At 37.2% G+C, this 17,263-nt stretch overlaps 4 protein-coding genes across 4 annotated transcripts; 2 read left to right on the top strand and 2 right to left on the bottom strand.

Moving 5' to 3' along the window:
* The first annotated feature begins 929 nt into the window (after nucleotides 1-929).
* Nucleotides 930-1,894, top strand: LOC117680321 (heterogeneous nuclear ribonucleoprotein U-like). Its single transcript, XM_034460496.2, has 3 exons — nucleotides 930-1,031; nucleotides 1,259-1,269; nucleotides 1,409-1,894. The coding sequence occupies exons 1-3, from the start codon at nucleotides 938-940 to the stop codon at nucleotides 1,808-1,810; spliced, it is 507 nt and encodes a 168-aa protein (XP_034316387.2). The 5' UTR covers nucleotides 930-937; the 3' UTR covers nucleotides 1,811-1,894.
* Nucleotides 1,895-5,016: 3,122 nt separating this feature from the next.
* On the bottom strand, nucleotides 5,017-6,003 carry LOC136275626 (uncharacterized). Its single transcript, XM_066085237.1, has one exon. It carries the CDS (start codon nucleotides 6,001-6,003, stop codon nucleotides 5,017-5,019), a length of 987 nt encoding a protein of 328 aa, XP_065941309.1.
* Nucleotides 6,004-6,247: 244 nt separating this feature from the next.
* LOC105336974 (uncharacterized) lies at nucleotides 6,248-11,824 on the bottom strand. Its single transcript, XM_034448279.2, has 2 exons — nucleotides 11,700-11,824; nucleotides 6,248-11,311 (listed from the first exon to the last, which is right to left on the bottom strand). Exon 2 carries the CDS (start codon nucleotides 11,138-11,140, stop codon nucleotides 6,248-6,250), a length of 4,893 nt encoding a protein of 1,630 aa, XP_034304170.2. The 5' UTR covers nucleotides 11,141-11,311; nucleotides 11,700-11,824.
* A 701-nt stretch (nucleotides 11,825-12,525) lies between these two features.
* On the top strand, nucleotides 12,526-16,824 carry LOC105338288 (uncharacterized). Its single transcript, XM_034464480.2, has 3 exons — nucleotides 12,526-12,670; nucleotides 13,100-13,110; nucleotides 16,308-16,824. The coding sequence occupies exons 1-3, from the start codon at nucleotides 12,577-12,579 to the stop codon at nucleotides 16,767-16,769; spliced, it is 567 nt and encodes a 188-aa protein (XP_034320371.1). The 5' UTR covers nucleotides 12,526-12,576; the 3' UTR covers nucleotides 16,770-16,824.
* Nucleotides 16,825-17,263: the final 439 nt, after the last annotated feature.

Here is a 17,263-nt window from a genome sequence, read left to right as displayed (position 1 = left end):
AGATCAAAGTCTTATAATTCTGTCATTTTTTTATGTAAGATAATTTTAGATATCGTACAGGCATCTGATGAATATAATAAATACAAATTGTTGATAAAAAACCAACAAATTTTTGTCCTTTATATAGAAGAAAAACTTACTAAATATGGTTATTAGTAGCAATATTAGTATATTTGTCATAGTCTTGCCAAAAAAAATTCATATAAGCCTCTAAATGCCGTATCTAACAGTATCTAAACAAGGTGTATATTGGACTAAATCATGTACGTTGTGAATCATTGTTAAGCTGATAACCGAAGCTTGATGCAATACTTCAGACTACGAAAACTCAATAAGGACTTTGTCAAGTTAAATCTTGTACACCAATCCAAGATCCATTTTTTGTTTACAAAAAGTTCGCTTTTGAGGTACTCCGAGAGTGCTTAGTTATTGGTACATATCATCACCCCATACTTATAACGTCACCTTTTTTGGCAAGCCAACTCTTTAAAATCTTTAAAAATGTTATGTGATATATAGCTAGTTATTCGCTGTTGTCTTCACATTGATTGCATTTGAAATGTTACAAACTACCTACCAATAATGCTACGTTATATTGAATTGAAAAACTTATATAAAATCAAATTGTTAATATGAGCTTGAAAAACACCTAATTTATGGGTTTGTTTTCTCAACAAAATTGTTTCTTTAATTTTCTTAGGCCTTTTGCTTAACAATCTCCAAATCTGTCACCACGTGGCTTCCTTACCTTTATCATACATGTACTTTTATAAATGCAACCATCGCACTATTTGCACCGTTCGTTTTGTAATAGCGACATGTTGATCATATATAATTTTTCGCCCAATTAGGGACAATATGTTAGAATGGCAAATGAAGCATAGTTGTAAGGTGTATAAATATAAGAGTATTTCTAGTAAAATCATTATCAATCAGCATGGTATCCAAAGACGTCGGTCGCTTGCTTGTGCTCTCAGCTTTTGTAGCACTGTGTGCTATTGTGCTGTTTTCTTCAGAGGTCGATGCAAAAGGTAAATATTTTTACATTTCTTTCTTTTTTCTATCTATTTATAGCACTAACTCTTATTTGAATATAAGTGATCCGTAATTTATTCACAAAACATACTCCTTTTTACGCTCGATCGTGATTGCAATTTAGAATTTTTTTAAAAGTTGACTACTTTTTAAAATTCAGTTCCTTTCATAAGTATAACAGTGTATCACTCAATTTTCTAAAAAAAATTTTGTTTGGTTTTAGGATACGGTGATGTAAGTATTTTAAATATTTGTTCAAAACAATAACAATCAAATAAGTGGGTGTTTGATTAACATTTGAAAAGTTTTAAATATTTCAATCTATCGTATTCTTTTTTGAACAAACATTAATCTGCTGTTTTACTGAACACAGGTAACCCAGTATAAAGGTTCTGTGAAACGAGTTGTCAAAGGAGAACGAAGGGGGCATGCTTATGGATTGAAGAACAGAAAACATGGATTCTTTGGGAAATTTGGACGAAGAGGAAGCAAGGAAAACTTCGGAAGAGGTTTGGGGAAGCGGCATAGAGGAGGAAGGAGAGGACGTGGTTATAATTTAAGAAAGGGAAAACGAGGCTACGGTCGTAACCTCAGAAAAAGTTTAAGAAATTATAAAGGTGGAAAACGAGGAAGAGGGCGAGGATATGGAAGGCGATTTGGGGGCAAAAGGAGGGGAAAGAAATACAGGGGCAAGAAAAACAAAGGATCGAAAGGAAAGAAATACAGAGGAAAGGCAAAGAAGGGCTACCCTAAAAAGAAGGATGAAAATTGCTGAGATGAAATAGCATCAGATTGTTACTTTTATAAGATTGTTATGAATACAATGGTAACATGTGAATAAAGAGTAAAATCGGTACAATTGTGTATATTTTCCTTAAAGGATTATCAGTAATGAAAGTATTGTTAGATAAATATCGGGAATCAAGGATAATTTCAGTTTAAAGCACGAGCCTTAGAGTAACCCTGCATCTTATAGGATTTGACTTTGGTCAATTCCCCGATTTTTTAAATCCTAGATGTTCCAATCTAGCATTGGAAAACAGATCAAGGTTTCTTAGAGGGTTCATTAATCATACAAAAAAATTAAAAACAAATTTAACTGTTTTTCGCCAAGGTAATAGCTAAAATGGTAATACACATTTTTTTTTTTTGGGGGGGGGGGTCACGTAAATTTGTTTTAAAACTAATGCTGGGCTTCTGAAATAATGATGTTTTACAAAATATATAATAAAGATTTTTGCACTTCAAATAGTTTATACTTTTACACGAAAGTTATCGGATATTGAAACATGCTATACAAAAAAGTCATCAAACAAATGGCTGTCGTAGCTTGGTTTATTAAAAAAATCAAAAAAAATTACACATTTAACCAATTCGTCTTCTGGAGAGTTTTTTTTAAAATTCTTTATTTACAACTACCAAGTAAAATTCCCTCTACATTTTACGGAAATTATGGTTAATTCATAGCCAATTTTTGTGGCAGTGCCCTTTGCATAAATTAACCTCCGACGTCACTTTTAGTCATCACTGGAAAACAAAAAGCATAAACTTTTCAATTATTTTCGCTTTAATTTGCTTCTATTATTTTTTGATAGAGGCGCTTTAATGCATGCAGAGTATATAGTTTGCTTTTTGATCGATCTAAGCATTTGCAAGATTCTGTGCTCCAAAGTCCTGAGCAGAGAGTTCTGGTGGCGTTATGGTAAGAGTAGTGAAATTGCGCCAAGGCGACCCGGGTACAATCCCTGAGTGTCGAATATTTTTTTCTTTTTCTTTCTTATTTGTTCGATGTATAATATTACTAAGAAATGATAGATATGATGGATTTTACTAGTTTCCGGCTTACTTTTAATAAAAAAAAAACAATGATAGTGCCAGTATTAATATTTGTCGCATGGCCCAACTCTAATGACCACAATTTTCCATTAAATTGCCGTTGGTATATCAATGATGCCTGCACGGTCTTTTTGATTATAAAGTGTTAATTGACTAATCATTGGACCCATCACTATACATGTATACACAGCTAAAAATAAAGAAGAATACGGGGTTTTGCATTTCAACAGACCCGTATGATAACGTTGAAAAATTGTGCAAGGTCTTCTGAGTGACTTCCAAATGGATAAAAGATGTCAACATTTTCCTTTATAAATCTCCGTAAGAAATCTGTTTTTGATCCCGTGAATTTTTCCGATTACAAAGTTAACATGATAACAAGTCAATGAAGTTTTGTTGGATATTTCCCGTTTCATCCATTTCAATTGCATCTCTTAAGGGTATGTGTATTTTTTTTTCTAAATTATCCAAATCTGCCGCATGAATATTTTGGGATCGACAGACTATAGTCCCGATTAAAAAACGGAAAATCTAAACAGGCAACGTCTAGAGCTCTCTATTCGAATTATATGTATATAGTTGCAGGAATGAACATTAACAGCAAAGTAATGCAAACGTTAACAAAATTGCATTGCTAAAAATACAAGTTTCATTAAGTACCAGGTATTCTAATGTTTAATGTATTCTAATGTTAAAATGTCGTCAGTCGAAAGGTTTTCTTTTTTCATCTCAATGATACTGTATCGTCTGTATGATTTAGGATCGTATGGAACACCAAAAACTCAACGTTAATGTTAGTAAATACATCATATTTGAAATATAAAAATACTCATAAAACACACGAAACGCTTTCACTAAATGCGTACGTTAAGCTGAAAAGCCAGCAATACCATATAAGAAAAATAAGTAAAAGGTTATAGCTAATTTGCTCGTTTAATCATGTTAATATTTTACAAATCGTATACATTTGACTCTTTCCGTTTCGTACTCAGCTAAAGCCAATTGAATGCAATGCTATATTTGATAGACATTCATAAAAATACCAATATGACAGTCACATGTTGATTATCATTTATTAGACATGAATGAATAATACAAAGCAAATCGTTTGTGGCCAGTTTATACCAGTCTAAAGCGATAAACGTGGTATGATGTTTTACTTTTTTCGTTCCATTCCGCTTTCCGTTCCGTTTTCCGTTCCGCGTTTTAGCAACACCCAAAAAGAATTTTATTGGCACCTTTAGTGCTTTTTAGAACGTTTAATCGATGGCATTAAAATTAACGTCTAACGATAACCACCTTCATTTTTTAATGAATTTTTCATGTATATATACGCTGGAGTGACAGAGAACAAAAAGTTAGCAATTATTAGAATTGGAGGTGGCTCAATTTTTGCGATATTCTTATGTAGGTCTCCCTCACGAATTTATGTCCTCGATGAAAACAATCTTTGATATAATTAGTTTTCTTAGTGACTTTGAAAAATGGTACATCCACGAAATTAAATCCCCACGAATAAACAATGTGCTGCCTCAGGTTGCAGCCAGTTAACCACACAATATAAAGTTTCCATTCTTTATTATTGGTATGATGGTAAAAAGCTGTAACAAATGAAATAAACAAAATAAGTAACTGAATTAACAGTGTTGTTTACATGTACATAGCCGAATGAATAATCATTAGTGACAGTAACGGGTTTCCATAGAATAAATTTTGGCGCGAGAGTTTACTTACATATAGCAATATAGATATAGTACAATTGTAAATGAAATAGCAATCAAATACTTTCTTTAGAACTCAGATATACAATAAAGATGTTTTAAATTAACTCAGGTTGAAATATATCAATGATAGTGTAGACCTTACGAATAATCATGACTAAAACTTTGACACGATAATTCATCATTTAGACTGTAAACAGCTATCAAGAAATAGATGAAATGCTTCTGCTACACAATTACACAAAAATAACACAGACAATGAACTTACACTGTGGTCAGCAGTGGGTATCTAACAATAATGGTAAACAAAATCAAAACGTTGCAGACCGCAACCATGCGGTTGACATATATAAACCGGAAACAGAAGAGTTCCCCAAACTACGGAAGCCGGGACAGAACACTCCCCACCTGATATCACCAGATATCACCCTTCACTGTTTTCAATTAACAATACCAACTCTGAAACTGGACGAATAAACGAAGATATCTTGCCATCCCTGGAAATGCGAATCTCTGCTTTTCGCACTTTGCCGTCCACACTTGGAAAGGTTTTCACAACTTTACCCATAGGCCACTGAATGCGCGGTGCCTGTTTGTCAACCATTAACACAATGTCATCAACGGAAATATTCCTTGTGTCCTTTTGCCACTTCCTACGTTCTTGAAGAGACTGAAGGTACTGCGCTTTCCACTTGCTCCAGAAGACATCCGCAAGGTGTCTCACTCTTCTCCATTGCGAACGGTACATGTCTTTAGGGTCAAAAACGATATCAAGTTGTGATACTAAGACGTCAGGTTTCTGAGTGATTAAGAGCGACGGACTAAGTGGGTATGGGTCGTCAGGATCCGTTGACAATGTTGCTAGTGGGCGCGAGTTAATGATTGCCGTAACCTCAGCAAGAAATGTCACCAGTACTTCATGAGTTAAATGTCCCTTGATCATAGAATTCTCCAACAACATAGAATCAAGGATACGTCGGGCGACACCTATCAACCGCTCCCAAACCCCACCCATGTGCGAGGAGTGAGGGGGGTTGAAAATCCAGGTAGTGCCATTCTCATACAAAACAGATTTCACCAGTCCATCTTCAACGTTGATAGTATTGATGTTGAGGTCATTTGTTGAACCAACAAAGTTTGTGCCCCGGTCTGATCTTATCTGCTTCACAGGACCTCGAAGTGCGACAAACCTTCTGTAGGCATTGATGAAAGAAGAGGCACTCATCTCTTCAACAACCTCTATGTGCACACCTCTAGTGGTCAAACAGGTAAATAGTATGGCCCATCTCTTGCAATTCGTAACTCCTCCACGAGTGCGTCTGGTCACTATGTTCCAAGGTCCAAAGGCATCAAGGCCCACACATGTGAATGGGGGACCTGGTTGAGTGCGGTCTATGGGCAGATCAGCCATTTTCTGTTGCTCCACATCCCTACGTAGTTTTCGGCACGTTACGCAATTGTACAGAATTGAAGAGATGAGTCGCTTGCTACCAACAATCCAGAATCCTGCGGAGCGCACTGCACCACCAGTAATGTGTCTGCCCTGGTGTCTTGACTTCCTGTGATAGAATTCAACAATGAGTTTGGCTACGTGGTGTCGTGAGGGGATGATAATAGGGTTCTTGTCATCTTGATGTAGTTCTCCTCTATTTAACCTACCACCAACTCTTAAGTATGCCTTCAAAGTCCATATAGGGGTCTAATTTTCTCAGTGAGCTGTTCATGGAAACAATGTTTCTCTCTTGTATACTGTTGATTTCTTCTTGATAAGATTCTCTTTGTACAACTTTGATGACAATTTTCTCTGCCTCTTTGTAAGATGAAACTGATTTTGTGAGTTTACAGGAATGCCATCCTTTACAAGGTCCTTGACCGATGAAACTCTGTGCCACATGCCTTAGTCTCGCAATAGACTCAACGAGTTTCTTCCAATCCAGGAACTCTGAAAATCTGTGTGAGCCCAGTGATACATTTGACGGTACATGGCTGGTCTTCAGACATGTAACAAGTGGTCTTATCTCCTTGTCAGAGTCAGGATCTTGCAATTCATAAAGGTTCTCCTCTGATGAATCACCACAGGTCGGGATGTAGGGGGGTCCCTTTAGCCACATGCTATCTGCCAAGTCTGACACATGAATCGCACGTGTAGCCACATCTGCAGGGTTATTGTTCGTAGATACATACTTCCACTGGTCCGGCGAGGTGATATGTCGTATACGTGCAACTCTGTTGCTCACATATGTGAAGAACCTTCGTGATTGGTTAGAAATGTAGCCCAGGACTACCCTGCTGTCTGAATAGAACCAAAACTTGCTAAGATCGATATCTAACTGTTCAGATATGTATTGTGCAATTTCTGTTGACAGGACGGCTGCACAGAGTTCGAGGCGGGGAATTGTGTGGCCGTGCGAGGGAGCAACTTTAGCTTTTCCGAGTATGAATCCGAGCTCTTCCTGGTCTTTTCTTTTAGCCAATAGGTAGCCCACAGCTGCTATAGCATGTTCAGATGCATCGCAATATACATGGACCTCTTTTGAGTCGCAGCTTCCGAATGACATGTTTGTATAGACCCTAGGTATCTTCAGCTCAGTAAGCAAGCCCAGGGACTGCCTCCATTCATTCCACCAGGTGATTTGTTCATCTGTCAGTGGGGCGTCCCAGTCAATGGAGCTATGGATGAGTGATCTAAGGAACAGCTTACCCTGGACAGTAATTGGTGCTACAAATCCAAGAGGATCGAAGACGCTATTAACGGTGGAAAGTACTCCTCGTCTGGTGGCTGGTTTCAACTCAGGTGATGGGTAGAACAAGAATGAGTCGGTGTCTAGGTTCCAGCTGATTCCTAAACTTCTTTGAACTGGTAGGGTACCCTCACCCATATCCAGTTCCTTGAGTTCTTTGGCCAAGTCTTCAGTGCCAAAGGCCTTCATCACTTCGCGGGAATTAGAAGCAATCTTGTGAAGGTGGAGCCTCCCTTCCTCATGTAGAGCTGAGCGTGTTCTCTTAAGGAGGTCAATAGCTTGAGCCTCGGAGGGTAGAGAGGTTAAACCATCGTCTACATAGAAATCTCGCTGTAGGAAATTTGCAACATCCTCTCCAAAGGTCTGTTCACTGAGATATGCTATCTTCTTCAGTCCATATGAGGCCACAGCTGGAGAGGGACTGTTCCCAAAAACGTGAACACGCATTCTATAATCGACAAGCTCTCCGTTCGGGTCATTCCTGTGGTACCAAAGAAAATGTAAGTAGTCCTTGTGTTCATCCTTCACTCGGAAACAGTAAAACATCTGCCGTACATCAGTCATAATGGCTATTGGTTCACGCCTAAAGCGCATCAACACACCGAGTAGGCTGTTGAGCAAATCCGGACCAGAGAGTAAGACATCATTAAGGGATACGCCACAGTGTTTAGCGGATGAGTCAAATACTCCTCTTATCTGGTTCGGTTTCTTGGGGTGGTAGACCCCAAATATCGGGAGGTACCATCGTTCTTTATCTCCATGAATAGGGGGAGCGACCTCTGCATGTCCATTCTCTAGAATACCTTGCATGAAGGTGAACATGTGTTCCCTCTTCAAAGGATCCTTCTGCATGCTAATATGCAAGCTTTTGGCTCTTTTCAAAGCCTGTACTTTGTTGTCTGGGAGTTTTGGTCTGTCAGAACGGAAAGGTAAGGGTGCTGTCCAATACCCCTCAAAATCCTTCGTGAATTCTCTATCCATTAATCTTAGAAATTCTCGGTCTTCACAAGACAGTCCTGGTTTTTCATCATCCGGAGATTTTTGGAATACAGTGCATCCTAGATTGTCAGAATCTTGAAAGGTGTCTAGAGTGGTGATAAAATGGTCATACTTCTCTTTCACTTCAAAATCGCTATCACAAGGTTTTAACATTGTAGCTCGGCCGTTTCCTAAAATCGAAGTCTTGTATGTATGAACGTCAGGTTTGTGGAATTTACCAATACATGTTTCGCCTATGAGAGTCCAGCCTAGTGCAAGCTTTTGTGCGAACGGAGTTCCTTTTTGTCCTGTGATCTGGGCTTGCACATGGTGTGCTTCAGGTAAGTCTCTTCCTATCAGTAAGGACACTTGAGCTCTATCATCGATTGGAGGGAAATGATGAGCAATTTCGGTCAGATGTGGGTAATGATAGGCAACATCAGATGTTGGTATCTCATCTTTAGAATCAGGTACTTGGTCACATTCAATCAATGCGGGAAGGTCCAGGGTGCAAGTTCCATCCAACGACTCTATGACAAAACCGGTTGCTCTCCTACCATAGGCATCTATACGACCCATGCAAGAAGATAGGGTGTATGCAGTGTACCCATCAACATCAGAAAAGTGCTGGAAGAATGCTGGGCTAACTAATGATTTGTTGCTTTGATCGTCAATGATAGCATACAATGTCAGTCGGTCCTCTGGGTTTTCTTTCCTATATACATGAGCTAGTAGTGTCTTTGAACATGATTTTCCATTAAAGGTTTCTTTTTGGATTTGGGTACATAGTGTCTTTGCGGCTGGTTTATGAGATTCTGTCGTTAGACTTTCCTCCCCACCATGCGAAGATGACGGAGTCATAGGACTAGAGTTCTTAACTAAGGGATCTCTCTCTGAAGACCGGATAGAGCATGGTATCCCTTCTGATGGTCTGAAATCTAGGTGAAGGGCGGTCGGATGCCTGTCGTTTCCACACTCCTCACACTTAATGGGCACTTTACAATCACGGCTGATGTGTGATGTAGATGCGCAACAGCGAAAGCAAATTCTATTTTCTTTCAAGAATCTTTTCCGTGCTTCAAGAGACTTGAAACGGAAGGCCTTGCACTTGTTGAGAGCATGATTTGAGTTGTGTAGAGGACATTTGGTTGTGGGGTCCGATGATGGTTTCTCAAGTGACGTCCCAACGAACTGGGTCTTCAATGCCGAGATTCCAGTTTTCTCATGTTGTCTGTTAGAGGAAAAATTCCTACGGACATGCTCACTGGTTTGTGGTTCATAGATAAAACTAGGATTGTTCTTTGTCCTGCTAAGTTTCCTGATGAAATCAACGAATATGGAAAATGGTGGGTATGGTACGCTATGCTCCTCAATGTACTTCACAGCCACATTTGTCCACTTTTCCTGGAGGTTGAATGGAAGTTTTCGAACAATAAGGGTTACACCGGATGAGGAATCATAATACCCTAGAAGAGAGCTGTACTTAGTTTCTTCTTTCACTGCCTCTATTTCACTCAATACATCTGACAAGTCATACAAAGTCTTAAAGTTCTTGGATGTGATTTTTGCAAAATTGTCGATTTTGCACTTTAAGGCTGCCTCAACCATTTCAGGAGCTCCATACCTCTCATCGAGTCTGTCCCAGATGCGGTGAAGTCCTCTTTTAGGATCACTTGATGTAGAAGTTTTCAAGGATTGTGCACATTTCTGTGAGTCCTTCCCAAGCCACTTCACAAGTAGGTCAATCTCCTCCACTGGTGTAACACCTAGCTCCTCCATTATGTTCTTAAAACTATTTTTCCAAGATGCGTAGGTCTCGGGTTTGTCATTAAAACTTGTTAGACGAGTAAGAAGAAGATCCTTCTTAAGGAGAAACTTTGTAAAATCTGATGAGAGACTGTGAGTGTTGGCTGGTCTGTAAGGTAGAGCATTTGGATCCAGAGACGACATGACGTTGGCTGGAAGTTCTTCTCGTTGTCTGACTTCAGGATGAATGCTAGCTGGTGGGATTGAGGGTGGAATAGGGTCATGCTGAGGGACATCAATCAGATTTCTTACGTAATTCTTAGTCCTTGTATGAGAGTCACTTTCTGGTAAGGATGGCAATGATCTCTGTTCATCTCCATCAAACGATCTCAGCATGTTGACTTCTGCTTCGGCCTCTGCTGCTTCTTGCTCTTTTCTCAGTAATTCCAGATTGGCCTGAGTCTCAATCTTCTGTCGCTCTGCACGTGCTTTAGCTGAGGCGGTCTCTAATGCATATTGCTGCTCAATCAAGGCCTGTTTTTTCTTCAACTCTGCTGCCTCTTTAGCGAATTGTAGACTGACTTTTGCTGCTTCAGCTTTAGCGGACTTTCTAGCAATGATAGATGATTGACTGGTCGAGGTGGTTCCTGAACGGTAGGAAGATTCTGATTTTTCCTCTTTTCTGCTCTGCTTTCCTATGTATGTCTTTAGTCTTCGTTTAGCATTTTCTACGAGTAAATCATATCCTTTTTTAAGAAAATCAAGCCTATGTAATTCGCTGAGGCTGTCTTGGGTTCTGGTTCTTGTGAGGTATTCCCTAAAACTGTCTGTGTATTTGTCGAAGTTCTCAATATTATGGGTTAGCTTCTTTTCCACTTCTTGGAGAGTGTCAAGATCATCTTTGTTTTTGTCTATACACTGGATAACATGATCCACACGATCCCAAAGAATTGACAATTCAACTGTACAATGCTTGACCCTGTCCCTGTAAACATCGGAGGCCTTCTCGGTCAACTGTCTGATTCTGGGTTCTTCAGTTTCTCGTTCATGTTCTGTTTCCGTGTCCATGTCCTCTGTTGACATATTGTTGTAGTTAATGTAGAAGGCTGTTGCGATGTCTGTGTCCTAGTGACGTGACGGTGCAGGTGCCTGACTTTGCTGGATAAGTCTTTTTACTGTGCTGCCTCAGGTTGCAGCCAGTTAACCACACAATATAAAGTTTCCATTCTTTATTATTGGTATGATGGTAAAAAGCTGTAACAAATGAAATAAACAAAATAAGTAACTGAATTAACAGTGTTGTTTACATGTACATAGCCGAATGAATAATCATTAGTGACAGTAACGGGTTTCCATAGAATAAATTTTGGCGCGAGAGTTTACTTACATATAGCAATATAGATATAGTACAATTGTAAATGAAATAGCAATCAAATACTTTCTTTAGAACTCAGATATACAATAAAGATGTTTTAAATTAACTCAGGTTGAAATATATCAATGATAGTGTAGACCTTACGAATAATCATGACTAAAACTTTGACACGATAATTCATCATTTAGACTGTAAACAGCTATCAAGAAATAGATGAAATGCTTCTGCTACACAATTACACAAAAATAACACAGACAATGAACTTACACTGTGGTCAGCAGTGGGTATCTAACAATAATGGTAAACAAAATCAAAACGTTGCAGACCGCAACCATGCGGTTGACATATATAAACCGGAAACAGAAGAGTTCCCCAAACTACGGAAGCCGGGACAGAACAAACAAAAAAAATCAACAATCCACAATAATTGGCCCCCACAAACTTACATGATTTCTCAATATATTTATACATTGTAAGGTAAACACGTGCTATTCTTTGTTTCCTGTGTAAGATGGTGTTCAAGTACACAATTAACCTTTATCAAATCATATGACAAATACATAGTTTGTACAATGACTTTCTTGCTGATTCAATACATAAATTATATCAAGTAAAGTTAGTTCTTCAAAGGTATGTGATTTGATATTGATACACCTTATTTAACAGAGAAAATGTAAGGATAAGTTATGTTAATATTAACAAACGATTTTTTTTTTCCTTTGGAGGTATTAGACAAACATAAAATGTATACTTTCTACAAGCATTTTACATAGTTGAGCTGTTTTTGGAATAGCAAAAATATATGGGATACATATTATTAAGGCCTTTAAAGGGGAATGATAAATCAGTTTCAAGATTTGAAATCAAACTGATTTAAATAATGGTCAATATTTCAATATTTAGAGGTTTTTTACCTTTCCTTTTAACTCTAAAATTTTTTAACTGTAACTTTTTCCTGTAAAAATATTACTTACATGATAAAACTAAAAAATTAACAGCCATTAACCCTTATTGAACCTCTGATATACAAATAGGTGTTCATATTGTTACAAATGAGTCTGATTGATACGTTTGATAAATAGCTTTACTCTTGAGACTATAAAAGGAGGAAAACTAACCACTATCCACAAACCACACTTTTGTCATGGGTAACAGGGAGATTGCTCGCCTTCTTGTGCTATCGGCCTTTGTAGCACTATGTGCTGTTGTGTTGTTTTCCACAGACACAGAAGCAGCAGGTAAAATAATGAGGTTTCATTTCAATTTAGGGATATCAGGCTCAAGACCGTACGCTGATAATAGATTAAGTCAAACTGCTGGTAATAATTCAAATAACTTTCAACTGTGTGTGTATTGTCATCATCAAACTAATGTAAGACCTTTATTTATTTTAATATTCATGATAACTATTTTTTTTTAAACATGTTAGTTTAGATTTTATATTTTTTGGAAAAGAAATAATTGACATGAAGTGTGGGGAAAATAGTGGTCCTGCATAGCGGTATATTTAATGATTCATTAAGACCTTTTCAAAGGTGAACATTAAAAGTTGTTTTATGTTGTTTTAAAAGCACAGTAATACATGTAGTTGAGTTGATTGTTTTTGTTTGATCACTAACGTATTCTTTGATATTATATTGATTCTTTTATTTGTTTCTTTTCTACAGTTATCAAAAAGGTACGTCTTTTGTTTGACATCTCATATCAATCATGAGACTGGACATATTATATTATATAAATAGTGCCTGTTTGGGAGGGTAATAGTTGAAATTGACACCCCAAGAAGACCATTGTCAACCGACGCGAAGCGGAGGTTGACAATGGTTTTCGAGGGGTGTCAATCTCAACTATTTATTTTATTATACTAAATGTTTTAATTATAGGAATGACCTGAATTATACGGTGAACCGTATGCGCATTATTTTCGCGCATGTAACAATTTGTAACGTTAAGTGTGTTGCTAACGCTGAGAGTAAAAGAACGGATTATAAACTGCTTCTTAACCAATCAGATTTCAGTATTTAACATGAAAGTATAACAAAATAATTATTTCATGTGCGATTCAAAACACTTAAGTAAAGGTGGCAGGGGACAGTTTTTTTGATACGGTTCATTGTAGCCAAGGGATGCATGTCTTCGGAACTCTGTAACTAGAATTTCCTCAGTTCCCATTCAGCACAAATACCTTTAATTCACACTTTATAAGACCAATCACCAATTTCTGAAGAAAATTACTAGTCAAAACCTGTAAAATTCTCTACATACTGGTTTTTATGAGATTTTGACCCTTTCATATTTTGCTAATTTTTCATGATTTTTCAGCTTTTTAGACCTCCCCCAGCTAATTCCCTGCAGAGGGTTGACCTTCCGTACCGCGTGCATGTTGCACTATCACATGTCAGAAACTAACCGGTGTATAGTTTACAATGTCCCATCCACCTACTTTTCGTGTTATTTTAACTCCCGTCTGTAACATGCAATTTCACTGTGTAAAGTCAGCACAACAGTCATAGCCGCAGGTTTCGCATTTTACTTCTGATTCTCATGTACCTAACATAAGGGGCCTACATATTGCATATCAATTTCAACAAGAGACACCCCTCTAACTAATGATAATCATTAAAAATCATTTCATGAATTTTAGCAACACTCATAAGCCTTCAAGTACAGCAATTCTCAATTTTACAAAAATATTGACGGGTACTTTATTCGAAACTGTCCCTTGCTACCTTTAACATACACTAACATTCTCTGAAAAGTCATCTTGTCTTAAATTTAAAAAGCTTATGCTATTCTGAAAAAAAGTACACCACATTTTGCCAATTCCATTGAGGTTTAAGAAATATATGGCTATTTAAGTGAACCCACCATTTCCACTTTCCTCTATTTAACACAGATTCACAGGGCTCTCCATAAATAAAGCATCTTTACCTAATCTTTTAGAGGTCAACTGTTGTTCAACCTCCTTAAATAAGAAACCTTATTCAATACTACATACATCTGCTTGATATTATCATGATAAAAGCATCACATCACTTAGAAATACCCTTACATGTATACCCTCCCCCTATCTTTTGATTTTCACAAGAAGTATTAGTTTGAACACTTTAACCTAATATTATGAAACTTGTGGCAGTTTCCTTGAGTCATTTCTTACACATATTTGAAAACAACCATCACTGATATTTAAAATTGATCTTTTTTTGGTAAATTGATGATTTGTAGCATTTTTATTCACAAAAAGTCATGTCGCCCTACATGTGATTTCTTGTTTTCATGAAAAACTAAACCTATAATCATATTTAGTGGATATCTTATATATTCTGGTTTCTAGTCTCCTTTAAACTTTGCTAAATTAGTAAGACCTACAAGTGTGATGTGTGCTTTTAATTAAAATGAAATTCAAACACACCCGGGTACCTGGGGACGGATGAGAATTCCATGAAAAATGTTCAAATTTTTCATGTTTTTCTACATTTTTGATGCATTTATACAATAAAAGGGTAAAAATATGTTGTTTTTTTGTTCATTTCAAGAGTAATTATCATAGCAGATGTTATTTCAAGGTCAAATGTACATTTACATATCCTACATGTAATGGTAATGGAGTCCACTGGAAAGAGGAGGTGGCTTTTTCAATTCTGTAAATACATCTAAAATACCATTTTTTGATAGGAAGGAGCAAAAACTTGAGTTTTTGACATATTGTATACTTTGATAACTGGATTTGTCTACATGTAAAGTTCATTTGAAATAAATATATGCTGTTTAAAAAATATTGGGTGATATACGTCAGGGGGCTTAATGTTATTTCATAAAATCAGACAGCAAAATGGCTGCAAATTCATAAATTTAATGATTTAATTGATAAAAACTGTTTTAAAGTATTTATTCTTATCTCAGTAATTAACTTAAGCCTATTAATTGTCATCAGGATAGGAAATACCTACTCTCTTAGCCAATTTACTCTAGTGGTGGTCATTCTACACATTTAAGAGGGAGTTACCCCCCTTGAATATTTTAGCTAATAAATCATGTAATGACATCTATAGCAAAGAAAATCATCCATTTTCACAAAATGTATTACTTATGGTACAAAATCCACTCAAAATTACACTTAAAGGAGAAATATGAAAATACCATGTAGTCTTGAAGGTGGCAGGGGACAGTTTTTTTGATACGGTTCATTGTAGCCAAGGGATGCATGTCTTCGGAACTCTGTAACTAGAATTTCCTCAGTTCCCATTCAGCACAAATACCTTTAATTCACACTTTATAAGGCCAATCACCAATTTCTGAAGAAAATTACTAGTCAAAACCTGTAAAATTCTCTACATACTGGTTTTTATGAGATTTTGACCCTTTCATATTTTGCTAATTTTTCATGATTTTTCAGCTTTTTAGACCTCCCCCAGCTAATTCCCTGCAGAGGGTTGACCTTCCGTACCGCGTGCATGTTGCACTATCACATGTCAGAAACTTACCGGTGTATAGTTTACAATGTCCCATCCACCTACTTTTCGTGTTATTTTAATCCCGTCTGTAACTTGCAATTTCACTGTGTAAAGTCAGCACAACAGTCATAGCCGCAGGTTTCGCATTTTACTTCTGATTCTCATGTACCTAACATAAGGGGCCTACATATTGCAAATCAATTTCAACAAGAGACACCCCTCTAACTAATGATAATCATTAAAAATCATTTCATGAATTTTAGCAACACTCATAAGCCTTCAAGTACAGCAATTCTCAATTTTACAAAAATATTGACGGGTACTTTATTCGAAACTGTCCCTTGCTACCAAAGTATTCATGTCAGTTATATATGAATGTCATCTATATATTTGTGGTAACATCTTCTTTTCAATTTAACAGGCACAGGACAAACATGTCAGCCTTCCTAAAAAACTAGCAATTCCCTACAAAAAGCAAGTAAGAGGGGGTAACAAAGGAAACTGGAAATATGGTCTGGGTAAAAGAAGAAACAGGGGACGACGAATCTACAGAGGTAGAGCTAGGGGCAATTATCGATTCGGCAAAACAAAGAGATTTCAACGATTCAGAGGGGAAAAAAGATCCAGGGGACTAGCAAGGGGTAAATACTCATTTGGGAGGGGGAAAGGGAGAAACGGGTCACGAGGACTTAGAAAGTACAGAGGCAAAAGTGTTGGGCGGGGCCGTGGAAGAAAATATGGACGCGGTGGCAGTGGGCGTGGCCAAAGAAAGTACCGTGGTCAAGGAAAGGGCCGTGGTCGAGGAAAGGGGCGTGGCCGAGAGAAAGGGCGTGACCGAGGAAAAGGTCAAGATCGATGGAGAAGCTATCGTAAGCGTGGTTAAAAACACTCTTGTTGATGTATATGATACAGGCAAAAAAATGAAATAAAATTTTACATCCCTGCATGGTATCGTTCTTCTTGGATAATCAAAAAAATTTCGTTGATTAAAAGTATCACATCGCAAAATGTAGTTTACTGAAACTCCGAAAATATACAATAGGATCTGGTGCTGAAACTTTCAAAATAGCATATAATTGTTATAACCTCTTCTTTGAAGAAACGGGGTATGACATCCGTTGATTGAGTTGAAGTAATTTTAATATTAAAAGCCTAGGAATACTTATATTTAAAAAAAACGAACACGAAATTGATAATCAAATGTAAATGATCTTATCTGATTTTACAGACAAGTTATTTCATTTTTAAGGTCTTCCGTTTCCAACGGAAGACCTTATAGTTTTTGTACGATTTCTTATTATTATTAAGGTCTTCCGTTTCCAACGGAAGACCTTATAGTTTTCGTACGATTTCTTATTAAGGTCTTCCGTTTCCAAC

Source organism: Magallana gigas, chromosome 1, assembly GCF_963853765.1.
Source record: "Magallana gigas chromosome 1, xbMagGiga1.1, whole genome shotgun sequence".
Classification (NCBI taxonomy): domain Eukaryota; kingdom Metazoa; phylum Mollusca; class Bivalvia; order Ostreida; family Ostreidae; genus Magallana; species Magallana gigas.
This window is presented reverse-complemented; position numbering and strand designations above follow the sequence as displayed.

Bases quoted from the DNA above. Each gene is read 5' to 3' on its own strand.
- LOC117680321 (XM_034460496.2), top strand. From the start codon at position 938: ATGGTATCCAAAGACGTCGGTCGCTTGCTTGTGCTCTCAGCTTTTGTA.
- LOC136275626 (XM_066085237.1), bottom strand. From the start codon at position 6,003: ATGGCTGATCTGCCCATAGACCGCACTCAACCAGGTCCCCCATTCACA.
- LOC105336974 (XM_034448279.2), bottom strand. From the start codon at position 11,140: ATGTCAACAGAGGACATGGACACGGAAACAGAACATGAACGAGAAACT.
- LOC105338288 (XM_034464480.2), top strand. From the start codon at position 12,577: ATGGGTAACAGGGAGATTGCTCGCCTTCTTGTGCTATCGGCCTTTGTA.